This window comes from Trichoplusia ni, chromosome 13 (genome assembly GCF_003590095.1).
Source record: "Trichoplusia ni isolate ovarian cell line Hi5 chromosome 13, tn1, whole genome shotgun sequence".
Lineage (NCBI taxonomy): Eukaryota > Metazoa > Arthropoda > Insecta > Lepidoptera > Noctuidae > Trichoplusia > Trichoplusia ni.
In genome coordinates this window covers 7783483-7811126 of record NC_039490.1, presented here as the reverse complement: position 1 = coordinate 7811126, position 27644 = coordinate 7783483, and the positions used below count along the sequence as shown (strand labels likewise).

At 37.5% G+C, this 27644-nt stretch overlaps 3 protein-coding genes across 3 annotated transcripts; 2 read left to right on the top strand and 1 right to left on the bottom strand.

Moving 5' to 3' along the window:
- The first annotated feature begins 6049 nt into the window (after window positions 1-6049).
- Window positions 6050-9131, top strand: LOC113500027. Its single transcript, XM_026880671.1, has 3 exons — window positions 6050-6819; window positions 7339-7520; window positions 7946-9131. The coding sequence occupies exons 1-3, from the start codon at window positions 6651-6653 to the stop codon at window positions 8315-8317; spliced, it is 723 nt and encodes a 240-aa protein (XP_026736472.1). The 5' UTR covers window positions 6050-6650; the 3' UTR covers window positions 8318-9131.
- Window positions 9132-12643: 3512 nt separating this feature from the next.
- Window positions 12644-14456, bottom strand: LOC113500026. Its single transcript, XM_026880670.1, has 2 exons — window positions 13196-14456; window positions 12644-12997 (listed from the first exon to the last, which is right to left on the bottom strand). Exons 1-2 carry the CDS (start codon window positions 14286-14288, stop codon window positions 12732-12734), a joined length of 1359 nt encoding a protein of 452 aa, XP_026736471.1. The 5' UTR covers window positions 14289-14456; the 3' UTR covers window positions 12644-12731.
- A 7742-nt stretch (window positions 14457-22198) lies between these two features.
- LOC113499953 (protein ALP1-like) lies at window positions 22199-26017 on the top strand. The gene is made up of 2 exons (XM_026880563.1): window positions 22199-22811; window positions 25301-26017. The coding sequence occupies exons 1-2, from the start codon at window positions 22513-22515 to the stop codon at window positions 25974-25976; spliced, it is 975 nt and encodes a 324-aa protein (XP_026736364.1). The 5' UTR covers window positions 22199-22512; the 3' UTR covers window positions 25977-26017.
- Window positions 26018-27644: the final 1627 nt, after the last annotated feature.

Here is a 27644-nt window from a genome sequence, read left to right as displayed (position 1 = left end):
TGCTATGGGAGATTCGTAAAAAAACTAGCTGTTTAATGGTTTCTTAGGTTTACGCGAATGTTAGACATTGAAATGAAACTACTTTTACGGATTTTATCGCGGTTTAATTTTAGATTTTAGTTCCCGACGTTTCGAAACCTTTGCAGGTATCATGGTCACGGGCAGACTACAGACGGGTAGTCTGCCCGTGCCCGTCGGGAACTAAAATCTAAATTAAACCGCGATAAAATCCGTAAAAGTAGTTTCATTTCAAACTAGCTGTTGCCCGCACTCCGTCCGACATAATACAACAATATATAACCATTTTTTTAAAAAAAAAACAAGGTTTCATACCAACTTTGATCCCCATTACCCGCCCTTACAGACCTTTTTCCCAGTTAAAAAGTCTAAGCCTATTCCTGCCTTAGGCTCTAAACCTTGTATGCACCAAATTTCATTGGAATCGGTTCAGTAGTTTTGTCGTAAAAGCGAGACTGACAGACAAACAGAGATACTTTCGCATTCATTATATTAGTATGGATTAGGGTTGCACTTCATATTTGAGGATATCGTTTCGATATAATCACACAACCGAGAACACTTGAAACAATTAAACTTTTCACATTTGAGCACAGGTCAAACTCGCCCATTTAATGAACAAACTTCTGGAATCTTGTACGTTGGCGGCGATTCAAGTTAACTGGCTTGGTTAAGTGTCATAGACATTCACCATCACGTTTTCGGGGATAGCTTAGTGGTATGATCTGATGGACATCACTCTGCCATCCGACCAGCTAACAGCCCAAAAAGGAAACGTCGTGTCGTCCTGCACGTCCGTTCTTACGAGGAATGAGGGGTTGGCTTTTAAACCAACCTTTTTTAACCAACCGTCCTGAGCGATCCCGTGGCTCTGGCTCAGGCAGTTGAATGGGCACGGGGTGTTTTTAGTCGGTGGGAGTCCAACATATCCCCTCGCTGTGCCCTCGGCATGGGTTGAAGTCATTAGAGTTTTACCCCGTACAAAAAAAAGGACATGGCGGACATGGCCGACGCTCCCTTCACGTTGACCTCGAAACAAAACGTGAAAGCCACCAGTCTCTTTTGTCTGCTGGAAGCCCGCGGTCGATTCATAAAGTAAAGCAATGTATACTTCTCCTTAGTAGTAAGGCCTATGACAAATTGCTCTATCACTATCACTCTAGGATAGGCTAAAGAAAAAAATTGCGGTGCGTCGCGCACAGTGCATTGGGGTTGGCGTGAGATAGTGCCTGGGAACAGACGGGTGACAAACATTTCTGTAATGATAGTTGTAAGTATTTAAAATAATAATAAAGCAGAGCCTTAGTAATACGGTTCGGTTTTCACTGTTTGGTTACAAAATTAAAATTAATAAATTGACCATGTCTTAAAGCCGAATATAACGCTATCACCATTCCACAGCAGACGATTACTGCTTGAAAAGGTGATGGTAGGCCCCTAAAGACCGAATAACAAACAGTGTTGGACAATAAATATTAAATGACTAGCTGATGCCCGCGTCTTCGTCCGCGTGGTTAGAAGATAAGTTATGATTTATACCTGCCCTGTTTTTTCCACATTTTCCATTGTATCTTCGCTCCTATTAGTCGCAGTGTGATGATATATAGCCTAAAACCCGATTCCTCGATGAACGGTCTATTCAACACAAAAAGAATTTTCCAATTTGAACGAGTAGTTCCTGAGATTAGCGCGTTCAAACAAGCAAACAAACTGTTCAGCTTCATATATAAGTATAGATATAGATAGAGGTAACCTTTTACTCACGCGTATTTATCGGGGTAGCCCGACTAGTTTCGGACTCAACCGGAGTCCTTAATCATGAGCAGACGCGGCGGGATCGCGAGTAGAACTGTTCACGCTTGAGTTAACCATTACATCATTTAATAATGTATCATTGTCACGATAGTTACTATCAAAATATAGTGTTAGACAATCTATTGAATTAGCAGACTCTAAGCCTCAATGTCTATCGCTATGCCAATACGTAATTGAGGCGAACCAAGTTACACAAACTCATTTGGGCATTGCTATTTGGAATTAGTGAAAGGCCTTCAGTAAAGCTAGTTCGCACATTCGACATTTACGCTTGATTTCACTACAATTAATTGCTCCGATACATTGGAGACTGGGTCGAATAGGCCGATGCGTAGTGTGAACAGGCCCTATTAACTTTTGAATGGGACTTGCTCTACAAGTTTTATAAGGCTAGTTCTCAAAAATTGAAAAATAAACAAAAAATATTTTTTCGACCTTTGTAAATGACTACTCAATTTGGTTGTAACTGTTTTGTCAAACATACTTTTATTCAATAAATTCTTTAAACCGAAATAAAAATGGGAACGTGAAATACTGTTTTTTTTTTTATAAAAGTAACATCTGGAACCTCTTATACGCATAGTGTATGCTCTTACCTATAATAGCGCAGTTTTTATAACATTAAATGTCATAAAACTTTCGGACTGGCCAGTTGGCGTAGTGGTTAATTACCCTGAAAGCCTAACCGAAGGTCGTCGGGTTTGATAACCAGTCAGGAAAAGTATTTGAGTGAAGAGCATTTTGATGTGTACCTTTCTGTAATTTATTTTATCTTACTTAAAATATTATAACACTATATGTGTAATTATGTCTCTGAATTCCACCTAAACGGCTGGATCGATTTGAATGCTTTTTATTGCATGCACTTACGGTCTGATCTCAGCGTCAGCTCTAGATCAGGTAGTAAATACATCGTGTTTTTTAAGTCGTCTTACAAAAGCAGCCCAGTTCATCTATTCTATGACTAGAACACGTTCATGATAAAAAAAATAGGTATTTATGAGATTTGAATAAATTTAAAATGCTATTTTATTCAATATTATGAAGCAATTCGTAGTTTTTTATAAGCACAGCTCTGTTGCGAGCGCCGTCCGAGCCTTGTAACAATGGTGAGGGTCGCGGGCGGCGGCGTTTTTATCATTTTTAAGAGTATTTTCAGATTTCTCTGGTTTAATTTTTCTTCGTACTTATTATCTTAGTTGATGATAAAAAATAATAATCGCGCCAAGGGGTATTTTACGTCGGATACATGAACTGGGCTCCTTTTGTAAGACGACTAAAAAATCACCGTGTATAATATTAAAACAACTTATACATATGTTTTTACTTGTTTCCCTACCATACTAGTGCTAGCAGGCTTTTCTGGTTTCAAAAACAGATTAAGTATACCATAATAATCGTACATTCCCAACATATGTGAGTCTACGAGAACCCGGATATGCCCGGATAAGGCTTGATTTAGGTCACAATGATTTTAAAAAGGTATTAAGCTATATGTGAGTGGGGCTTTCAACACCGGAAGCGGAAGGCATAAAGTGTGCGGTTCTCGCGATAACGTTCATAATGCGACGGTGATAGCTAGATGTGAACCAACGTTAATATATTTTGAATGCCGATGATAACGGCTTGCGACGTTAAATGGAGTTTAATCTATTTTACGAGTATACACGTATTTATTCAATATGTTTTGGCAAAAGCGTGTTTTGTATGCCTGTCGCCTTTTTTTGTAACGAAATAAACTACGAAAGTTTACATAATTTCTAACTTTACTTTAACTCAACATTTTAAAAAACACCGTCTTAAACGCACTCGTATTAGACGCACGCATAATTCTTCGAGCTGATGGTTTCATATTTGTATCCATCAATTGGGCTTCAGTTACATTTGTGGGTGGGTATTAACTAACAGGCCACAAGAATTAATTACTCCGGTTGGCTTCGAAAATAGTTGGGCAATCCCGATAAATAAACATGAGTGAACCGTTGCAATATTTAGATAGTAATAAATCATTCTCATGAAAGCTTCTATAAAATAAAAAAACTTATGTATTTGACACCCAACAAAAACCTCCATTTTGTTTTCAAATGTTTGCTACAGCTACAGAAATACATGTCATATTACAACTATCTTCTGTCACAGTTCATGAGATACACCGCAATAAATCTCAGTAAACTGTTCAATATTGAGCAACGAGCATCTTACGCATAATAATAAAAAGTATTAGTTGGTAAAGGCAAAAAAGAATGAGATTTCAATACCCACTTGCTCCAACTCGGAATCCCCCTGGGTCATATATTTTCTTATTTTTTAATAGGCGCCTTGCTTTTATTTCTATCAAATATGTTTTTAAATTCTACTATTGTTGAATCTAGGCAAAATATAAAAACAGATCCCATCACTCAGTTCGTACATACAGCGCCATCTCTTTTCAGAGGACTGAACTACAACTTCATAATTTTGCGTGTAGATGGCAGTGTTCTTATACTAAAATGTCGCCTATTCTGTTACTACTTGGTCGAACCGTTTAAAGGACTTTTTTACCAGTTCAGTTATTATGAATCGCGAGCATTTTAACAGAAAAGCAAAATATCGCTATATCAGCAAAAATCCTACTAAGAAAAAAAACAACAGGACTTTTTAAGCAAAAGCCCTTTTGGTAAGTTGGTTAATTTATTACAAATCGCGCCCTGAAAAAGTATTCTAGCCGAACGAGCGAACGCCTGATAAAAGCATAATAGCAACTCTGCATTCCTTTTTTGCGCAGTTAATTCAACAAGGCGCCAACAAACAAATGATTATTCTATTTCCTTCATAAATGATATTCAGTTTCCATACAGCAACCAGTACATTATGATCTGAACAAAACTGAGCATGAGTTATGTTTTGAATGAAGTATTACTTTCTCTGGAATTTCCAACATTTTTGATAGCTCAGAAACATTATTTTTTTACATTTTTGTTCCTTATTGATATTACTCAGTTAAATCAATAAATAAACAAAAAAGAGATTTTATTTTGTTTAAAAACAGGAAGTGTTAATTTTACTTTAAAAATTACTAACTTAGTTTCCTTTGTATTGTACTAGCTGTTGCTCGCGGGCCCACCCGCTGTAAATCTAAAATGATTCCATTTAAACACAAAATCTGGATAAAACAATTCTATGTTTTAATCCTGGTTATAAACTATCTGTGTACCAATTTTCGTCTATATTCGTTCAGTGGTTTTTGCGTGAAATAGGAACAAACTATTTAACATCCAATCATCCATACATGCAAACTCTCAGTTTTATCCTACTAATATAGTAGGATTAAACACTAACATTCTACGGAACCATTTTAGTCGTAAAGAGTCAACGTAGTTCTTCTTATCCGTTACGCTCTTGATGGAGCGATCGTGGTTGCATGTAGAAACGCTTGGAATCTATACTAATATACAAAACTAAAGAGTTTGTTTGTTAGTTTGAACGCGCTTATCTCAGGGACTACTGGTTGAAATTGAAAAAATATACTACAAGCGAAAACATGTTATTTTAAAAATAAAGTCAAAATTCAGCAGTGTCCACATCTCGCATAGACGTGTTGCAAGCCCGCCGTTCTACGCGGAAACGGAAGTAATAAACCATCCGGCGGCGTTCGATAAGCTCTAATGTCATGGTAGTGTTAATGCCACTACAACTATGCAAATTTTCAACTGGCAACACTTGAAATATCATTTAAAATTTTAAACACTGATCTTTATGGTCCAGTAAGGCGGACGATGGTGTTTAAAATTAATATTTTGAACAATTTTCTTGTATAGATCGGTTGTAATTTATAATTATATCTGTCATTTATTATCATATCTAAAGTAAGGCTATTTATATTATGTAGATAAATAGAACGGTAGGTAAATGACTCCCTTCACTAAGTCTAAGCATTCGAGCGTAGACCGAAATCTCAGGGATCGAACGTACTAAAAATTCCAAGGATCTAGTCCAGTAAATAAAGTCTGTCGCTTACAAAACATCTTATACCTATCAAGATCAAGATCAATATCAATTAGTACATTATAAAGTATAATGCCGTTTTCATAATGGAAAACTACATTGTCTGGACTTAGGCGATGACCCGCGAAGACCCCTGAGTTTGTTTCGACTTTCGAACGACGTTTCTTCTCAGGGTCTATCGACGTCTATCCTAGTTACAGAATAAATGATTTCATTTTATTTCAACACAATACGCGGCAAGATGCAGCTGTTAGAGGTAAGTTTAGTTGATTGTATAATAGCTGATAGCAGCTGGACTCGGCCACTTTTCGAAAGTTAACGCCATCTCTGTAACATATGTTGTACTAATATAGACAAAGAGTTGTACCTATTTCAAATCAACTCTGTTCGTTTGATTGTCAAACATTTGTAATAATTACCATTAAAATAATAATAATAAAATCATATCAGATGAAGCATCAATCACAATCCATTAAAAGCAAACGGTAAACCAATATTTTAAAATGGAAAAGACTAAAATAAATTATTATGCATATAAAATGCATAAGATATTTATGGCTAAGTTGTAAAACAACAACAAACAAAACGGAAAATTTACTGGCGATAAGCAATACAATATTCTGGGTGGGTTAGTGGGCAATAATCTCAGAAGATGTTTTATCTGTGTCTATTCAGTCTATTGACTATTCCCAGTTCTATAGTCTATTCCATCAAAATTCATCAAATCAAACGGATCAAACACGTACACCCCAAGTTTTTACTCGTGTCTATTACAGCTAATTAAGTTTTAAGTGGTTTAGCATAATATTGTGTACTGGTTTGTTCACAAAAATATGCCTCGTAAACCGTGTTATTGGACGCGTAAATTAGAATTAGAATTAGTCGCGTTCGTTCACCAAAGAGATTACATATGGCGGCCGGTTGGGAACACGAATCATCATATTCAGCAGAAATACAAAGCTTACGCGGAGTTTGCAGCCAGGTTGGGACGAGGATTTACAGGTATCCACTGTTATCTATGTTAAAAACTTAAAATGAAAGCTAGTCCAATATTTATAGCAGCATAAACGAGGAATTTATGCTGCTAAGTTTCATGTACGGTAAAACGGGGTGAATAGAGTTTCAAGGGGTGAATAGAGAATAGTGTTTTTTAGGGGGTTACATGAATATTTTCTTACATTAAATGCTTAGACACAGTTACTTTATGAAATACTTGTGAGTTTGCGTATAATCTTTATGTTTTGTCTAGTTAAACGTCCAAATTCTAATAAAAACTCTGTTTCTATCCACCCCAAATAACCCTCTATTCACCCCGTTTTACGGTACTTAAAAATTACAGTTGTTTTAGTCAACCAATATAAATTCACATGGCACCATGAATGTAAAATATTAGTCTAGTCAATTGCTTTAAAAGAGTGAAAGAAATGTTTACTTGTACATAGTTAGTCCCCGAGTTTTGCGACCGGAACAACCATTTCAAAAATCTACCTTATAATGCTGTTATTTTCTTTTAATTCTCAGCGCGGTCAGTTCGCGACCGTTGGGTGAATATAAGAAGTACATTCAATCACAACTTACGAAGAGTTGAAAGATCCAAATTGAAAGCCAAAAGTGTCGATGAGGTTTATGTACCCTGCTGGCCATTGTGGAAACCTCTACAATTTTTAAGAGAGGTCTACAAAAAGGAGGATTTAAATTATGAGGTAAGTTATATAGTGATTTAGCATCAAACATTTTTTTTTTAATTATTTCAAGAAAAGCAAGATACTATTCAATATTCAGTCCACATTGCGTTTTTTGGCAGATTACAACACATTGCATATGAGCAGGGTGATTTACGTATTTTTTATCTGTGATAAGGTATTGTTAAAAGTAACTATATCTATTAAAATTCAAATTATTTAGCACTAACATTGATTCTACTTTAACTGAAACCAGTAACATATTGCATGGTTATTTGAAACCTAGTCTAAAAAAAGGTCAACTTACTATAGACAGAGTATAAATTTAAATGAGGTTAAAATAAGTAAGATCTTTCTAGTCCATATTGTAGCAACAGGTTAATCTCAAACTTATACCAGCATATGAATGACAAATATACTACGTAATTTGTTTCTTTCTTTTACAGACCTATCAAACTGTCCCAGGCATTTATAAAGAATTAACAAACAATTTAAATCTCAAAGAAGAACAAAACTCTGAAGTTGAAATTGATTTAGAACTTAATATTCGACAAAGAGGTCAGCGAACAAATAGACCTCGTCATAAAACTGGTATTCTGCAAAAGACAAAAAAAGCATCTGAGTGTAAACAAGTTTTGGATGATCTGTTACATGCTATGAAACCTTTAGATATCCAACCTCTACCAGACATGGAATACTGGTTTTTTGGAAAGCATATCACTGAAAGATTAAATGCTATGCGAACTATTGATGCAGAGGCCGCATCAACTGAAATCATAAATCTTTTAAATAGTTCGCTGTCAACTGAACCAACTTAGTTTGCTTAAATATTTTCTTCTGGATGCTGGTATAAAACAAAATGAAGTTTAATGCTGACATATCTGCTATTGAAGTAGATATATTGAGAGTCTGAAGCGGCTAAATTGGTTGATTTGTTTGATGTTTTAAAACATTGTTGGTGTGGTTGATTTGATATCATTATTGTTGCTTGTCTTTTGAGCTTGTGTGATAGTTCTGAGTTCAAAATAAGTAATAGGTTATGTAAAAAACAAATAAAAAGTATTTGTTTATATTTTGATTCCAAAGTGAATGTGAAATTCAGTCAACAGCTTAAGATTTCCCAAAAAAGAATGTTTTACTTACTTACTTACTTAAATCAGTCGAAGAAATACTTATAAATATACTTCGAAGGCAACTGTGCGTTTGGCTGGGTCCTGTGTCCTTTGGTTGTTGTGTCATGTCACCAATGTCATTTGTCTATTCAAACTTTGTTTAATAGAGGTAAAAATCAATATTCTGCTATTGGTCAAACATGGTTGTATGTTGATTTATTCTGCAGTTGTTAATTTGATTTTTAAATACTAAAAGTCAGAAACTCTTAGCAACATTTCGAATATAAAGTGTTATTAGGTGTCTTAAGACTCTTCATTACAAGCAAAAGGAAGTCAAGGATGAAATCAAAAGTTTTTTATTCATATTAAGTTAACTATTATAAAAACACTTGAAATATTTTAATATCAAATAACACTTAAATAGAGGTCTTTTTTTTTAATCGGCGTATAGACGGACTTCCCTAGCTATTTGAGGTAAGTCCGTTAAGTGGTCATCTTACATTAAATTTGAATGATCTTACAGGTTGAAACATTTTCTTTCAATAGATTAATGAATATCATTCAAATATATGCTTTAGGGTCATACCTGTTTGGCTGCAATTCATAAGTAAGTATATTTACGTGTAGGAGTTGTAAACATTTTCAATAGAATAAAAGCAAATTATAAAATCAGAACCATGCTCTATTTTCGTATTAAAAAAGAATAACAAATTACTGTAAATCGAATATTATTTGTTCAAATTATGTCATACAATATTAATTAGTTTAGCAGTAATTACTGAAATGATCTGTTCACACATTCATCCGGCATGACTAATCAGATTTTATTTCGTCGGATTTAACTGATTTTTGCCTATTGGTATGCCAAAAAAGCAGTTGAATCCGTCCAAACTAAATTCATGAGTCTCTACTACTGTAAGAATAGTCCGAGAGTTATTATTTTCTTAAGAAAAAGATAACGAATCACAATTTTCTAATATAGGGTGAAAGGCACTTAATTTTCGAACAGGGGTAATAGTTCAGATTCCTTAGAATTTTGAGTATTTACGGACATTGGAGATATTTGATCTATTGCCAATGTGGAGTTTTCCACATGTGATTGCTGATTATTGCAAAAGTTTCTTTCAATATATTCTTCAGCTGGTAGATTCAAACTGGATGAGGAGGGCTCATTATTTGGACGCCTATTTTCCGTTCATTCTCTGTGAGGTTTAGTGCAGTAACCACCATGTTGATTTGAATAAGTGCCGCATTCATAATTATCGGCGCCTTGTACTTGTTGGAAATTGCCTTCCTCATTTTGTGCTTCTAAGATACATTTTATTATATTTATCTTTATCCTTGGCTTTAATCTGTGAGGGACCTTTTTAAAGTCGTCAACCAATGACAACATAAATTGTCGATTAGAATCTTCTTTATCAGTCTTTCGCTGCAACGTAGATTTTAAAAACGTTCAAAAGGTCACTACCAATTTTATCTGTTGGGTCACTATTTACACCCATGCTGTGCTGTGAGTTAGATTACAAGAAATATACAAATATTGAGAACAAGGGCCTATGCTATCTAATTACGTAAATAATTAGATGAAAGACGTTGAGATGTTTATAATAAAATCACATAAAAATTGACGTGGCAAAGCATTGAAACAACTAGTGATGTTCCACCACTTTTCGAAATTTTATCGATAGTTGGTCTTTTTGTAAGGTATTTAGCTTTTGCGAATAAAAATACAAGTAAAAATATATAAAAAAATTCAATAATGCAAAAACATGAAGGCATCGCATTAGCTACAAATACTGTTATTTATAATATCAATTTATAATTAAGTTGTTCAGATGTGTACAATACACAATAATTCGTCTTCGCTGTTATAGAGAAGGGGATGCAGTCTTGAAGAGCCTCCTCACTTGGACACCAAGCTGACATTCTATAAAACAAAACGAAGAAAATCATACCTATCGACATACTATGCTATCTATTCAATACATAAATTATCATAAGTAATTAAAAAAATATAACATCATACAATCAACACTGTCAAATAAAAAAAATCGATATTATATTCAAAACATTATGTGATTCGACATTCACTTTCAGTGAATGGATATTTCTCGCAGATGTTTTTGACGAGTAAATTCCATTGTAGATCTCACTCAGTGCGAGCGCGTCTCTCCATTGTGGAGGTGGCCGTCACCATTGCGGGGGTGATGCAGCATTCGTGCTGGATGGGCTGCACGTTGCTAGTGGCTGGAGTCTTTGGCGTCTGCTTGAGGCGGTCCAGCTGTTTGCGGTGAGTGTCGAGCTGATTTGTAATGTTGCCTATATTCAGCTCGAGGCGCATCAGGATTGGGTTCGGGATGTCTTTTCCCGGCGACCCTGAGCTTCTGGCTATCTCCTTTCGCATGCTCTCCGCGTCTTTTTTATTGTCGCCTCAAGCGCTTGGACGCACTTCCTCGTTTCGGCGCTTGCTTTTAGCGCTTCGAGAGTCTCCTAGCCTAGCCACTCCCTTATGTTCTTAGTGGCCTTCAGGGTGTCCCGTATGTCCTCCCGGGCTCCGCACAGCTCCATGGCGAGGGTCTCTTTGAGAGCGAGCATGTCTCGTGTGTGCGTCCGCTCTGCGTGCACTAGTTCTTGCGCGTGCCGAGACCTCTGTTTCTCCAGGTTGTGCCTGTGTCTGGCCCTGGAGTCCGACAAGGAGAGGACTGTCTCATACAGTCCCTGTAGGCTTTCTTGAGCGGTGATCTTGCACTCCCGCTTCATGTTACCGGCTGCCTCCATCACCTCTTTTCCCTGTTGGAGGAGGGTGTTCGCCTCCCTTGTGGCGAGGTACATGTGGACACCTGTACCTCTCTTCGGTGTCCTATATAGGATGCTCGCCCTCCTGCCTGACGTGTGGTCTGTCCGGATCGAGGCGTCTGAGTCCCCCTCGTCTGTGGTGATCGGTTTGGGTGGAGAGATGTTGCAACGCTCCCATGCTATGACAATCTCCGAGATCCGCTTGTTTTCGCTCGTGCGTTGCTGGTCTTCCGAGCAGGCCGAGCTGTAAGCTGTGACAGGGCTCTTCAGGTTTTGTAGCACTGCGTCTGATACCGAGGCCGCTTTCGGCTTTAGGTCCGCTGTGCACGTCTGCGATGGTTGCGCCAACCTTTCCGAGGCGACAGACTTCGCAGACTGAGACAGCATCTCCTCCCTAAGCGACCGCGTCGGCTTGGCCTTGCTTGCGTTAGCGGAGTTAGTTTTTGTTGGGGCTGACATTTTGTTAAGGAGGAAGTGGAGATACAAAGAAAATAAAAGAAAAGATAAATTTGATAAATACCTGTAGTGATGGACTCGTACTATTTTATGTGACGAAGATGTTCTTATCGCTGCGTCGCGCGCTGCCGATGTTCTGCTGCCGCTGACGGTACTCCGTCACCCCTTAGAAACACCCCCGCCTGCCTTGGCGTGTGATTGGTGGTTCAAAGTTGGTGGGTGACAGGTCCTGGATTTCCCAGTCGGAAATATCCAAACCCGGTTGTCCTAGGACAAGTCGTTCAGGAGTTCCCTCGGACTTACCTGATAGGCCGCTGCGGTGTCTTCAGCTCTGGTGTTGGGTCTTCAGGCCGTTTCCGGGGTCTCCACTTGTGGCTGCGTTGTCAGGTGACAGATGACAGATGACAGTTGACGTCTCCCAGATGTCAATGTCAATTGACTTTGACGTTTAAATATCACTATAGTCTTTGCGCTGTAGCATGGTGCGGGTGACAGTTTCAGTAACATTTCGTTTCACTCTTGAAAGTTGCCGCGATTTACAAATTATGACTAAGTATTTCAGCTGTACCACATTCGCAATATATTAAATCATTAATAACTGTAGTAAATTAAATTAAACCCAACCAGAATGTTCTAGTCTACAAATAAAATAAATAAAATCAAATTGAATGAAAAATTAAGCAAAGTGTTATGCGTATAACGTAACGCCATAGACGTATTTAGTGATGGAAGGTACTGCTACGATGGATAGTCGATATTTTTTATAATAAAAAACGTATATTGAGCGTATATCAATTTTTGTTGTTAAAAGGTCTATAATTATACAACAGAACATTTATAGGGCATGGTTGCAGAGAAAAAATACATTTTATTCGTCTAAACTCATGTCAGAGTCAGTAACATCTGAATTCTCACTCAATTCATCATCTGAATCTGTGACGGATATTATTAACGAAGACTCAATTATGTTGTCAATATGTATGTCACGATCCCAATCAGACATAATATCCCTTTTTGTTTTATTCACGACCTTCGACCAGTCTTCAGGATGAACATTGTTGATGGCCTCTTGTAATAGGGCCAACATCTTATTTGCCGTAAAGGGCGGCGAAGTATTATTTCTTGCGGCGTGACCTAAAAATAAACGAACTTATGAAAAAAAGTATTTCAATTCAATCAAATAATCATTTATTTCATAAGTAAGTAATACAAAAAATTACTCTTGAAATACGTCTAATCTAGTATCTGGTAATGTTTTTAAACTACATGCTACGATCGGAAAGCTGTTTTGTTTATAAAGCTTCAAAATGGGAATTGAAATTAAAAGCATACCTTTTATTTGAGCCCAAATCAGCTCAATAGCATTATACTGGCAATGGTAGGGTGGTAGTCGAAGGACCTGGTGGCCTTTTTCTTTTGCTATCTCGTCCAGAGCATAGGTAGGAGTTGGTGGCTTATGACGCCGGATTAAGGCAATAAGCTCCGTCTTTAACATTTTTATATCCGCTGTAACTCCGTTTTCACTCAGCCACTTCACCAACTCGCTTTTGCGGTTGGATTGGTTTGGGGGTTTATTAACTTGTACCGAATGGTAGGGTGCGTTGTCCATTATTATGGTCATAGGCTCTTTTAAATTATTTAATAGACCTATGAACCAATCTTTAATTTTTTCGTAGTTCATCTCCTCATGATACTCCGTAGTTTTTTTTGACTTAAAAGCCAGCAAACAATTAGGGACGAATCCACTTGCTGTACCTGCGTGACAAATAATAAGGCGTTCGCCTTTGCCCTCCGGTACTTTGGTACTCGATTGTGCCGTATCGTCGGTCCAACTTTTAGCCACTGTGTGGTTGGCGTTTAGCCACGTTTCATCCAAAAAGACAACTTTGCTCCAATCACTTATGTTTTTAGCCTTCCTTAAAAATGTACATCTTGCTAGGGCAATGTCAGTCCTCTCCATGATAATCTTCCTTTTGTTAACTTTTTTGTAAACAAAGCCAATATCTTTTATAACTTGCCGCAACGAAGTAATACCTCCTTTGAACAAGTCAACTTCTTTTAATGATTTTAGAAGCTTGAGCAATGTGGGTAGCTCCATTCTTCTATAATAATCATAAATATGATTTCTAATAGCAACCCTAGTAAAATCATCTAAATCTGTGATTGGCTTCACCTTGGTCCGCTTTTTGTTGGGTGTCGATAATTTATTTTCAGACATCCCATCTTGGCCGATTTTCTCACGTGTTATACGCGAAACAGTATTGCGGCCAATATCAAGAGCTTCGGTTACTCGTTCTACAATTCGATTCAATGGTAACAACGGTCCATTATTTTGTTGTTCTCTTTCAAAGTAGTCTCGGAGGCGAACAACAAGCTCCCTGGCCTGACTACCCAAAACTGTTTTTTTTTTTGTATGCTTAGGCATAGTAATAACAACAAATTCAACCAACAAACTTTAACAAATAAAACAACAAACTTAACAAACTTATAACAAATAACAATTTAACAAAAATGAAAACAAATAATGAAATCGTAATACGTGTCAAGGCGCTAGCACTCGTATTCGTACTCACAGCATCGGAGGAGTAAACAAAATGGCGCCGCGCCATAGAGCAAAAATGTTGTCACGAAAAAAAAAAACCGATTTTCATTATTTTATATAAGAACAAAGATAATTATGTAGCCTTAAAACATTTATATTGACAAGTTTATACATGTAGTTACACTGCAGAACTGAATAACACACTAATTTTCATAACAATATTTAAAGAGAACTAGGTTTATGCCGCGAGTATCGTTAGCGATAAAAATGAATTGCATAAGGTCACATCCCTAGTCATGTGGTATTGACAGATGTCAACGTCATACAGGTAACTGTCACCCGCACCATGCTACAGCGCAAAGAGTATAAACTTGTCAAAATGACGTCTGACGTTTGACTTGACGTCTGTCGCCGCATGTAGCCTTGGAGGTTAGTAATGCGCCTCGTGGTGAGTTGAGGTTACGACCACGTGTTATTTTTTTGTATTGCTACTTTTCTGTATTACCTTTAACTTGGGCCCAAATCAATTCAATGGCATTATACAGGGTTACTGGTAACTCGACGTATTCTTTACATGACGTCATAGTAAGGCGACGTATTCCTTACAGGTTCTACCGAAATTCAGCAGTTTTTGCGTTAGTTGGATTTTTTGTATTTTTATCAAAAATCCCAGATTAAATCATTTGGAGCTAATATAAAAAGACTGTACTGAAATTTAAGTTTATTATCATACACTTCTCATCGAAAAAATCGAAACACCTCGCAGTTTATGATTTGATAAGGATTATCAGAAAAATGTGTATATTTAGGAATAAATGTAAACTGTCATTTAATAGTGAGTAGTATGAGGTTTTTCAATCCTAATGTTAATGTTCTAAATTCAAATTAAGTCTTCATAGGTTTCGTATTTTGTATAACGAGTAATTTTTACCCTGTATTGAATATAAAGGAAATGGGTAAAACAACACGCGTAAATGAAAAAAAAAGTAAGAAACGTTTATTTAATAACTTGTATTCCCTCCGCGAGCTCTTATTACTGCTTCCATATGGTTCTTCATCGATCGGATGAGAGTCACGATCACATGTTGTGGTATATTATCCCATTCCTCTTGGATTGCATTTAGCAGCTGGCTAAGTGTTTCTGGGGCTGGATCTCTTGCTCGAATTCGTCTCTTTAATTCATCCCATAGATGTTCAATGGGATTCATGTCAGGGCTTCTTGCTGGCCATACCATAATGGAGATACCGACTTCAGTAAGATAATCTCGTACGACGCCCGCGGACGCTGTAGCATTGTCGTGCATGAATATGAAGTCGTTGCCAATAAAATGTGCATAGGGCATCACATGAGGTTCAAGACACTGTTCGATGTACCGATGAGAGCTTAGTGCAATATTCTGCAATGCTGTTGCACGCATTTCTTTATTTCTATAATTTTACTATGTAAGATCCCACAAGCATTCATTATCACGGTATAGTTGTGCAAGTTTTAAGTTTTCCGTGTCGCTCAGTTTTCGCGTCATTTTGTGATGCGATGCGACGAAGCGTGGTCACCGTACAACAGAGCGGCAGCGACTGACTTGGGCACAGTGGTCTCGAACGTCAAAGAGCGAGATCGGTAGAATTTCCAGCTAAAATCGGTATATTTGTGCAAAATATAGACCAGCCTTCTGATCACGTGTAGAGTCGACCAAACGCTTTGCGAGTTCTTTATAAAGAACTCGTGCACCTGGTCCCCATGTCCCGAACGTTTCGACCCCAAACGGCTCAAAAATATAATTACCAACAAGGTTATTATATTTCCGCCGTTTTAGGGCTTCCGCGGCTCCAGCAGCAGCGCCCGGCGAGACCGCTGAACTTAGAACATGGGATGGCGCGAGGGTGTCGACGCATGTCGCGTCCCACACCAAAGGCCGACCCAATTTCCAAGGCAGCAATGACATTCCGTCAGGTCTCTTACCATCGTTGCGTACCAAACCATTGGGTTCTAAAACGGCAGGTACACCAGCAGTGACAAGAGCACGACGAATGATGTCATTAATATTTGCATGACGCGGTATACGCCCCGCGCTCCTGCCGCAGGACAGGCCATGATGACCAAGGCAATCGACTCTTTCACCGCATTGGCAAAGATGAGATGCGACACATTGTACACCCAAACGCAAACCAATGGCGAGCCGGAGAGTATTGTTATCCAACATCGTACCTATGTTGGCTGAAGGTAATGCCTGTAACCAGAGGCCCGATTCCCATTCTCCCAGAGCCAAGAGACGAGCACGCTCTGCAGTATTGAGTGACGTTTCAACTAATTCATTCCGTATCAAACTGCAAAGCGGCTCATCCCATTGCCTCTGAGAAGAAAGTTGTGCGGGAAGATCCGTGCCCGGGCAGGACATTTTCCAACTATTTACTGCCTCGGACATGCATAGGATCTGAAAATCAACCAGAGAAAATTTTTAAATTTCTCTTGTCAATTTTTCAGTGCTATGGACCGAAGACAGAAACGCTGGCAAACTCAAGCTGGTAACTTTACGGATACCTAGTCCACCAAAACGAATCGGCAATGTGGCTTGGGACCACGCTCGGTCGTCCAAAGTCACATTGAGAATTGACGTTAAGGTGGACCGTATAATTTGGTCTACTTTTTCCAAAAGGGGTAAATGCATCCATAAATTTGAAGACCGGAGGAAGTATATAAATTTTGGACCTAAACAACAAAACCGAATCAAAGTTAAGGCCGAATGCACAGAGATTTTAAAAAGTCTATCCGAAATAGATTGAAAATTTTGAATTTTATCATCTATAAATTTACTAAAGGATTCTTCTAATATTGGGGACCCTAGAAGGCGAAGTGAATATTGGTCTACAATTTTTATATCTGGGGCTAATGAATAGAATTTTTGTAATAATGGTTGATTTTGAATTAATGGCTGATTGTTCGGGATGAAAATTTCACATTTATTTGTGTTTAAATCAAGGCCAATGGAATGAAGTTCATTTTTTAAAGTAGTGAAATCTTCTGTGATTGTGTTAATATCGCCTCCTAAGGTTCCGTCATCTAGATACCATACATTTAATTTAGATTTAAGTTTCCTGATGATTGGGTGTATTGCTAAACTAAAAATGACTGGCCCGAGAGGATCTCCTTGTTGGCAACCGACGGAAGAGTTCAAAAGATTATCTTTATACACTAATTTAGAAGGGGTTCTGTAGCACTGCCAAATAAAACTAAAAATTTTAGGGGTTTCATTTTTGACTTCTGCCAACAAGGTATCTCTATTGACAGAGTTAAAGGCATTTTTGATATCAACCTTAAGGACAACCTCATTTTTCCGGTAAGCCAAAAATGTTGAAAGTGCATGTACGGCAGCTTCACAACCACCTTTCGAACCAAAACCTAACTGAAGGGGCTGGAATTTTTCCGATAAAAATGTACTGTAAAATTTACAGCAAATTTTAGCTGCCGTACGTCTATAAGTTGATCCCACTGCAATCGGGCGAATTCCTCCGTCTTTTTTGCGAAGAGCACAAAGATTAGCACCGTAAAGTGTATCAATGACGCCCTCATGGACCTTGCCTTCTAGCATCAGGTTAGTCAGAGCAGTAAGCTCTTTCAAAAGGGACTCACCGGCTTCACCAGCGCTGGGACCTGTCAAATCCTTTAAATGCTGAGGAGACAGGCCATCCGGACCACCAGCAGAGCCACTTCGGAATGAGCCTATTGCTGCGACTAACTGGTTCACTGAAATTTGGAATGAGTCTAAATTTGGGTCTGGTGGGTCAGGAAAAATAAGGTTGTCGCCAGGAGTTAGGTGTTTGCTCTCCAGAGCACTGAGTGTTTCTGAAGAGCACGGTGCGACCTCGTCATCACTAAACAGTACTTTAGCGGCTCCCCGAATATCACCTTCACTTAATTTACTCTCGACAATGCGAGCAACGTCAACTGGTGACTTGTGTTTTTTAGATGAGAATTTAGCGTCGAAATTGAGGTGCAATGTGGAACAGTTTATTTTAATTTGTGATGTCAAAGATTTTTGAGTAGCCGAATTTTTCTGTACATGTAAAACTTTGTATGGGAAGGTGAGTAATTGTTCCCAGGCAGTTATTGTATTCTCTTGAGATGCAAGGCGAACACATCTTGCAAGATGCAGAGCAACTGAAGGCCTTGCACCCCGAGGAATACGTTTTATAATAGGAAGAGATTTTTTTAAAGTAGATAATTTTTGCCAGAATGGTTGAGTTGGTGTCGTGAGGGTAACATTAGGTGACGGATTATTGAGGCCAGGGCAAGAGGACGCACTTTGGGATTTGTGGACATTCCCAAAATGTATCCTCAAGCCCCGGTTACCTTTAAAATATCGTGCCTGAGAACAATACGGGCAGCACACTAAATCACCCGTAGTAGATGACGTGGGTTGCATAACAACACCCACCGACACATCACCGCCCGCGCTCGAGGTCATATACACTTAAAAATTAAAAATAAACACAAAAACAATTATAAAAATAAAAACACAAATTGTTCAGGTTCGCCGTGCACGCAGAACCCGGCAGCCACGGCATATGCGATGCACCTGGCAGCGTCGCCACACCTTCGCTAGCACCAAAATCCTTATGGTTTTGAGTGATTGAGCGGATGTAATCGTTCATAATACATAATTTACACACGTTTTGGTTAAACAATAATAATATTATTTGACAAACATGACATGTCATGATGTGTCATTGGGGCGCCGCAACGCGCGCACGCTGGCGGCGGCGCCCTAAAAAAAACTTTCCAAACCTCTGCACCTCTTTAAGTTGTTCCTGTGATTTAATGTATTATACAGGGTTACAGGAAAAGTCGACCTAGATCTGCTAAGGGCGTGTAGTTTGCAACGTTTCTGACTGATTCTACTATGAAATACCCTATCCTAAACTCAACGGTTTTCGAGATATTCAATTTTTTACTTTTTTTGAAAAATTATCAAATTTTTGTCAATTTAAGCACATAAATTAAAATTTGTGAGTCCAATTCATCGTTTTATTTGTTTTTTACACAAACAATAAGATGTTCTATTATTTCCATAACCAAAATTGTGAGTAATGTAACTAAATTAGGTCATAAAAGGGGTTGAAAGTTAAAAAAGTAAGCCAAATTTTTGAAACTTTGTTTTTCGTTAGTGAATATCTAAAAAAAATGTATGGGAGATAGTCGGCGGATGTGCTATAAAATATCTACGTTTCAACAGCTAACCAACAAGGTACAACAGTCAAGGTTTTCTTTTTTTAATCATCCAAAAACTTAGCTACTAAGCTACTGAGAGGGTAAAAAATTACCGTGTTGATTACGTTTAATTTAACACCTGCACTCAGAAACGAAAATAAAACAAGATTGATAATAATAAACATTTATTGGATTGTGTAACAATTTTTAAATTTCGTGCTCAACATGTCCACCTCTGTTACGTACGCATAGTCGCAATCTTCTCCTCAATCCACTTTTAACAACACTTGTTGTTAATGATCCGCGTGTCTCCGTGTTATTTGATCCGCCGCGTTAATTATTTTGGCTCTCAACTCTTCCACAGTGGAAATTGGGTTGGGCTCCCTGTACACGAGGCTCTTCATGTGCCCCCATACATAAAAATCCATGGGGGTAAGGTCCGGACTTCTGGCTGGCCACGGTAAAGGCCCACCTCGTCCGATCCATTTATTAGCGTAGTTTGTGTCTAACCATACTCGGACACTTCTCCTGTAATGTGCAGGGCAGCCATCGTGTTGAAACCACATTTCTTGAAATAGTTGTAATGGTAAGTCGTCGAGCAAATCGCTTAGGTCCCCTCTTAGGAAATTTTCGTAATCTTCTCCATTTAAATTGTCTGGGAGAAAGTAAGGCCCAACCAAATAATTTGAAATTATTCCCATCCACACATTTACGCTAAATCTGCGTTGTGACCCTTTCACTCTCTTCTTTTTAGGATTACCTTGTTGTTGTGGGGCCCAATAATGAGCATTATGGTAGTTGGTAATACCGTCTTTATCAAACTTTGACTCGTCCGTCCACAATTTTTTTTAAAAAATGAAGGGTCTTCTGCATCGGCGTTCAACATAAATCTGCAGAAATCTATTCGTCTGGCGGGATCGCCTTCCTCCATCGCTTGTACCGGCGTGTAGTGGTATGGGTACAGGCCCGCAGTGTGTACAGTAGACCATACTTTCCATTGCGAGACTCCCAAGTCACAGGCAACAACATTAGTGGAAATAGTTGGATCCAACCGGAATCGTTGTAGTATGGCATTGTCTTGTTCTCCGTCGTCAACAATTACACGTGGTCTTCCCAAATCTGTACGTCGTCTTGAAACTGAGCCAGTTTCTCGGAGTCTTCGATAAACTCCGTCGAATACGCTCACATCCGGCACTCGACGACCAGGATAGCGGGTTATGTATTCGCTACGAGCTTGTGCCGACACACAATTGCAGTATCCGTAGCAAATTAACATATCCGCATATTCTTCATTTGTGTAGGCCGACATCATCAACAGTTCCGTATCACAAGCAAAAATCCGAGTCCAGTTCACAAGCACAGCAGTCACAAATAAGAAGAAACAGTCCGAAAACACAGCCAAGTCGAGTAGAAAACAGAGAGCAAAACGATATCGCATCTATCATGGACGAATCACATAAACAGACTAACAACCAAAGACAAAGCAAAATGGAATGGCGTATTGAACCCCAAACAGGTTCGGCTCATTGTCTTTCTCACACACCTGCATAAATCGTAAGTTTTCTCGCTTTCACGCTCCGACCAAAGTTGAAAAACAATAGGCGAGAACCCTTTTGATTTGCTACCTGCGGGCACTTAACTAGGGTTTTTTCTATGAATTCTAAGAAAAAACCTTGACTGTTGTACCTTGTTGGTTAGCTGTTGAAACGTAGATATTTTATAGCACATCCGCCGACTATCTCCCATACATTTTTTTTTAGGTATTCACTAACGAAAAACAAGTTTCAAAAATTTGACTTACTTTTTTTAACTTTCAACCCCTTTTATGACCTAATTTAGTTACATTACTCACAATTTTGGTTATGGAGATAATAGAACATCTTATTGTTTGTGTAAAAAACAAATAAAACGATGAATTGGACTCACAAATTTTAATTTATGTGCTTAAATTGACAAAAATTTGATAATTTTTCAAAAAAAGTAAAAAATTGAATATCTCGAAAACCGTTGAGTTTAGGATAGGGTATTTCATAGTAGAATCAGTCAGAAACGTTGCAAACTACACGCCCTTAGCGGATCTAGGTCGACTTTTCCTGTAACCCTGTATATTAATATAACGATAGATTTTATTTTATTTTCTAACAGAAAAAATTTGTTCTTTAAGTTGCAATTTCCTGGAAATCATTGCTGTGAACAACATTGGGAAAGAGCCTACTCACAGGAACTATCGAAGCAGTTTTGCCAATTTTAACATTTTTTGGATCAATTATGTCTAAACCTTTTATTGGGTTATTTTTCAATGGAAACCGCGTGGTTATTTGCTTACAAGCTTCGATATAAAAATCTAGGCATCAGCATTTAAACAAATTTACTTGATCTGAGTTTAGATTTTCTGAACTACTTAGTAGTGTATTAGACGCAACAGCACCATAGTATACGTCATCAATATCCATAAAATTTCTGGGATTCTTAAAATCAACATTTTCGATTGAAGTGCTAGTTAAATATTCTCTGTTTAAAAAACAATCAAAAATAGTTTTTAATGTTCCAGTAATTTTTTCATATAAATTATGAATTTTCGGGTGTTCTGCTTGCATTTCTTTATTTAAATCGGTAAATAATGGTAATACAAAATCTAAAAATTCCAAAAATAATATCGTAGTAGGATCTTGGAGCTTCTGTAATATATGTTCTGCAGCTAAAAGATGATCATTGCTAGATATTTGGTCTATAAGAAATAGTTTAAGGGCCGCCGTACACGGACTGCTCGAGCAGTTAGCGGCTGAGTGAAATACACGGACCGCTCGAGCGGTCGGCGTCGACTGCTTGAGCTGTCGGTTGTTGACTGCTCGAGCTACGACCCAACTGCTCGAGCAGTTGATTTTCTACCACAGTCGAGTCATGGATTCTGACGAGGAAGCACTGCTTTTGCTGCTCCTGCTCAGGCGGAGACGACGGCGGCGACGTCAAAAGAGAAAATTTTGGGTTCATCCAATTTTGCAATTAAGAGAACAACGTGGACAATTCCATCATTTGTTTATGGAACTTAGAAGTGATGAAGAAAAATTTTTCAACTATTTTAGAATGTCAATGTCTTCGTTTGATGAATTGTATAATATACTAAAGTCTCACATTAAACGTGAAGACACAATTATGAGGAGAAGTATCCAACCTGAAGAAAGACTAGCAGTAACATTGAGGTAAGAAAAATATATAGTAATTATTAAAATTTTTATTCATTAAAAATATTGGAAATTACATCATCGGACATTACAGAACATGATGAAAGGTCTTCAAATTGAGAATTTTGGTCATCAGCCATTGATGTAGAGGGGCCGGTTGCTGATCTAGAGGGGCCAGGCACTGATGTAGAGGTAGGGGGCCAGTATTATAACCCCATGGTCCACGATAATCATTAAACGATGAATATCCCCTGTCACCATAACTCGAAGGATATGTGTGATTTGTCATCCCTTTAAAGTATTTCACTACGTTAAGTATTTCGGTCTTAGCATCTAATTTATAATGCTCATTAATTTTTTTGAATTCGCCAACTAATGATAGTAAAAACAATTTATCTTCATCATCAATGCGCGAATTTTGCGATTTTTCATCGAAACGTTTGGATAATTTTTCAATTAAGACGTTCTCATCTGTGATTTTAGTAGTTACTGTGGGTGGCCAAATTATTATACTCATTTATAAAAATCTATCTTTCGTGAGTTCTTTACCACTTACTTTACTATGAAACCTATGGTAACGTTTTAATTACAATGTTAATAATTAATGTAACTTATTAATAGTAAAATGAAACAAAAATGGTTCGAAAATAATATTTTATTTATGAAAGGGAAGGCTCCAAAAAGATAAATTCAATATTTTGTAAATCCTCCTTTTTGAGCTATTACACTTCGAATACGTTGCGGCATGCTCGCAATGCACTTTCTTGAAATTTCTTGTAGCGCAGGTGTGTTGTGCCATGCTTTTATAATTTTTTCATTTAATTCTCTTTTGTTTGTTATTATTTTTTCTTTGCAAATTTCTTTTTTTAATGCTGCCCAGATATTTTCTATAGGGTTAAGGTCTGGCGAATTGCCAGGCCAATCCAAAAGTGTTATATTGTTCTCTTTCAAAAATTTCATGACTTTTTTAGCTTTATGGCAAGGCGCCGAGTCTTGCATGAAGATGCAGTCACCATCAGGGTACCACTCTGCCATTTGTGGTATCAGACGAGTCTGTAAAACTCGTAAATATTGGTCTTGGCGCATAGTACCTTCGACCAAATGCAGCCGACCGTTCCCTTTCGAGCTTATCACGCCCCATATCATTACAGACGGGGGGTGTTTTACCCTTTCTACAACGCAATTTTCATCAAATTTTTCATGAGGCCTGCGTCGAACAAACTGTGAATTATCCTGGAGAATCTGGATAGACGATTCGTCGGAAAAACAGACCTGAAATACCAACAGTATCATTTTGAAATGAACAATTTTATTTTTATTTTACAAAATATATTTTGTAACGCATGTTTACCTTCTCCCAGTCTTCTACACTCCAATGTTTATGCATTTTAGCAAATTCTAGCCGTTTAGCACGCGTCGCTTTGGTTAACTTTGGCTTTTTCAGAGGTCGACGGCAACTGAAATTCATTTCTTTCAGCCGGCGTCGTAACGTTCGGTCTGATAATTTTACGTCAGCATCATCCAACAAGACTTTTATGACTTTCCGCGGCTTTCTGCGATTCCCGACGGCTATTCGCCGGATTTCTCTTTCAGTTCGAAGAGTTGTTAGACGTTTTCTTCCGCATTTACCGATACGTCTTGGCGATAACGATTTGTTTTCGTCGGTCAATCTTTTTATATTGCGGACTGTAGACTGCGAAACACCTGCCAATTCCGCTATTTTCCGTTGAGAATGGCTGGTGTGACTTAAAAGTGTTTTTATTTCCGATCGTTTCTTAGGAGAAATGTCCGAAATCTTTCCCATGGCTAAAATTAGCAACATGTTAGGTTATGAAATCCAAAATTAAAAAACAACAACGAAATAAGAGAAAATATACTAAAAAAACGAATAGTAATAATTTTGGCAAAACACACTCACCTTAAATCAACAGCTTTGATTGTAAAATGCAGTAAAACTCCTTTTATTTTGCCACGTGTTATCTTAGCGAGACACCGAAAAGAAATGGGCTACAAGATGGCCGTCTTATAAACAGCTGTCACTTAAAAAAAAAAAATATTTGAAGCAGTGTTGCCAACTTAAAAATGTAGAAGAATACATAAGAAATCAAAAACTATTCGAAGAAAAGGTTAAATGCTTCTAGAATTTACAGAAACTTTGAGAAAAATGAATTATCTTCGAAAAAAGCTCATGAGTATAATAATTTGGCCACCCACTGTAATTTTCTTTTGTTTCTTTCTGTGGGTATTTTATTTTTGCGATTTTCGGTTTCTTCGGACGTAATTTCAGTGTGCTCACTTTCTTGTAATCTATTTGTTTTGTCGGGTCTATCTTCTATTATTGCCTTTAAAAAAGACATCTGCTGATAATATGCATATGGCCGAATTTTTTTTAGCATATCTGGTGTATCCATCTCTTAATGTTTTCCATTTTTTTTGTATTAACATGGCTGTAACAACAAAAAAATATAAGTTAGTATAATTGATTGATTTATAAATATGTTTTACAGGTATTTGGCAACTGGATGTACATTTATGGATTTGCAATATAGTTTTAGAATAGCATCAACAACAATAGGTAAGATAGTGAGGGATGTTTGCAGAAATATATGGATACATATGAAGGATATGTGTATGGAACAACTAACTGAAGATAAATGGAAAGACATAATAAATGGTTTCAAAAAAAATGCTAAGTTTCCGAACTGCCTCGGTGCCGTTGATGGCAAACATATTAGAATAATACAACCCGCACAAAGTGGATCGTCATATTATAACTATAAAAAATATTTTTCGATAATACTTCTAGCAGTATGTGATAGTAATTATATGTTCACTTTCGTGGATATAGGCTCATATGGGAGGCACGCTGACTCGACTATTTTCGAAGAGAGTTGTCTATATAAAATGTTACAAGAAAAAAAGTTAAATATACCTCCACCTTCTGCAATATCACAAAATGGACCGTTATTACCGAATGTGTTTATTGGGGATGAAGCGTTTAGCTGGCAGGAAAATTTAATGCGTCCATATGGTGGCAAGAATTTACCAGAGAAAAAAAAAATTTTAACTATCGGTTATCACGTGCGAGGCGATATATTGAATGCACGTTTGGCATATTTGCTAATAAATGGCGGATCTTTCATAGACCACTTAACGTCAATGTTGATTTCGCAGTGGATATAGTAAAATCATCGTGTGTTCTTCACAACTACGTAAAACAACGAGATGGAAATAAATTTGAGGATACGTTTGAGGGTCTTCCTTATTCTATAATACATTCAACCCAGCAAGTTCGTCCAGGTGGACCTATGTTAACAGCAATCCGTGAAGAATTTGCTAATTACTTTGTGAGCGAAGAAGGCAAACTAGATTGGCAATGGAATATGATATAAATGAAAAGGGCGCCGTCCGTATAGCATAGCCTCTGTATTCTTTTAAATATTAAAAATATAATAAGAAGCAAAACAACTATTATATTGTTACCAGTCTGTAAAATTAAATTTTCATGTTTATTATTTTTACAAATACGTTTAATTTAAAATAAGCTATAGCAAAATAAATTTGTTATACAACTTTACGCTAAGACAACTGGCAAGAAGATAAATTAAATAAAAAACATGCTTTCGGTAAAACGACATAGCGGTATGACATATGTCATAAAAACTAAGACCAAGAAAAATCATGACAAAATAAACAATTAATATGTTGACGAGGAGAAGAGCCGCACGCCCACCATCCCCGGGCTCGTCGCCGAGCTCCGCCTCGCAGCTGCCGCCCGAGGTCCAGCGCCGGCAGTTGCAGTCGCGTCGAGCTCCAGCGACGAGTACTACTCCCCGCCGACGTCGCCAACACCTGTACGTCGGCAGGGGAGGCGCCGGCCGCCGAGCAGCTTGGCGCCCGCTTCCGCTTCAGCCGTCTTGTCTACAGCGAGCCAAATCCAGTTTCGTCTGTGGAAGAATTAAGAGAAAGGATTGTGGATGCAGCAAATCAAATGAGGACAACATTAACCACTGGAGTAGTGAAGACTGGTCTCCGTAGAAGGATGCGACAATGTATTAGAAACAGAGGCGGCCATGTTGAACATGAACTGTAAAATAACAAAAAGTTGTGTGAAAACTTGATTTAATAAATGACATTGCATGCTTACCTTTTGTTTTATTTTACGTTTTAGGACTAAGTATTAATTTTCTTCTCCACTGTCGCCTATGAAACTAAGTTTTTTTCAATTCATTTAAATAAAACCCTAGATTGTTATACCTTGTTAGATAGCTGATGAAACGTAGATATTTTAAAACACATCTGCCGAACAACTGCCATAATATTTTTTTTAGATATCCCTTACAGAAAAATAAACTTTATATATTTTTTTTAATTTCTTAACTTTCATTTGTCTACTACGGCGTATTCTATTAACTTATACACTGTTTTAATGATTGACGTCCTAAAGCATCTTATTACACATGTAAAAATGCAATAATAATAATAATAAGACACACAAAATAAGCAAAATTTAATTTAGAAGCCTAAAAATCGGCAATTTTCAATAAAAAAATTAAAAGTCGAATATCTCGAAAAGGGTTAAGTTTAGGGTAGGGTGTCTCATAGTGAAATATGTCAGAAATGATGGGTACTCCACGCCCTTAACCCTTAAATACCTCGAGTATCAATTTTGATACCGAACTTTCAAACCGAATGTATACTTGTAATTCGTTTTTTTTTTAAATGTTAGGCTGATTTATAATATTATTGCATAGTGTCGTTTACATTGAAATAAAAAAAAAAGTCTAATGCCTGAAGTATCAAAATTGATACCAGTTTTTTTTTTTCGAAATATGTATATGAAATACATAC

Excerpts from the sequence above, each read along its gene's own strand:
- LOC113500027 (XM_026880671.1), top strand. The coding sequence starts at position 6,651 with ATGCCTCGTAAACCGTGTTATTGGACGCGTAAATTAGAATTAGAATTA. Across the intron at positions 6,820-7,338 it reads GTTGGGACGAGGATTTACAG|CGCGGTCAGTTCGCGACCGT; the intron begins GTATCCACTGTT and ends TTTAATTCTCAG. Across the intron at positions 7,521-7,945 it reads AGGAGGATTTAAATTATGAG|ACCTATCAAACTGTCCCAGG; the intron begins GTAAGTTATATA and ends TTTCTTTTACAG.
- LOC113500026 (XM_026880670.1), bottom strand. The coding sequence starts at position 14,288 with ATGCCTAAGCATACAAAAAAAAAAACAGTTTTGGGTAGTCAGGCCAGG. Across the intron at positions 12,998-13,195 it reads GATTTGGGCTCAAATAAAAG|GTCACGCCGCAAGAAATAAT; the intron begins GTATGCTTTTAA and ends GTTTATTTTTAG.
- LOC113499953 (XM_026880563.1), top strand. The coding sequence starts at position 22,513 with ATGGATTCTGACGAGGAAGCACTGCTTTTGCTGCTCCTGCTCAGGCGG. Across the intron at positions 22,812-25,300 it reads AGACTAGCAGTAACATTGAG|GTATTTGGCAACTGGATGTA; the intron begins GTAAGAAAAATA and ends TATGTTTTACAG.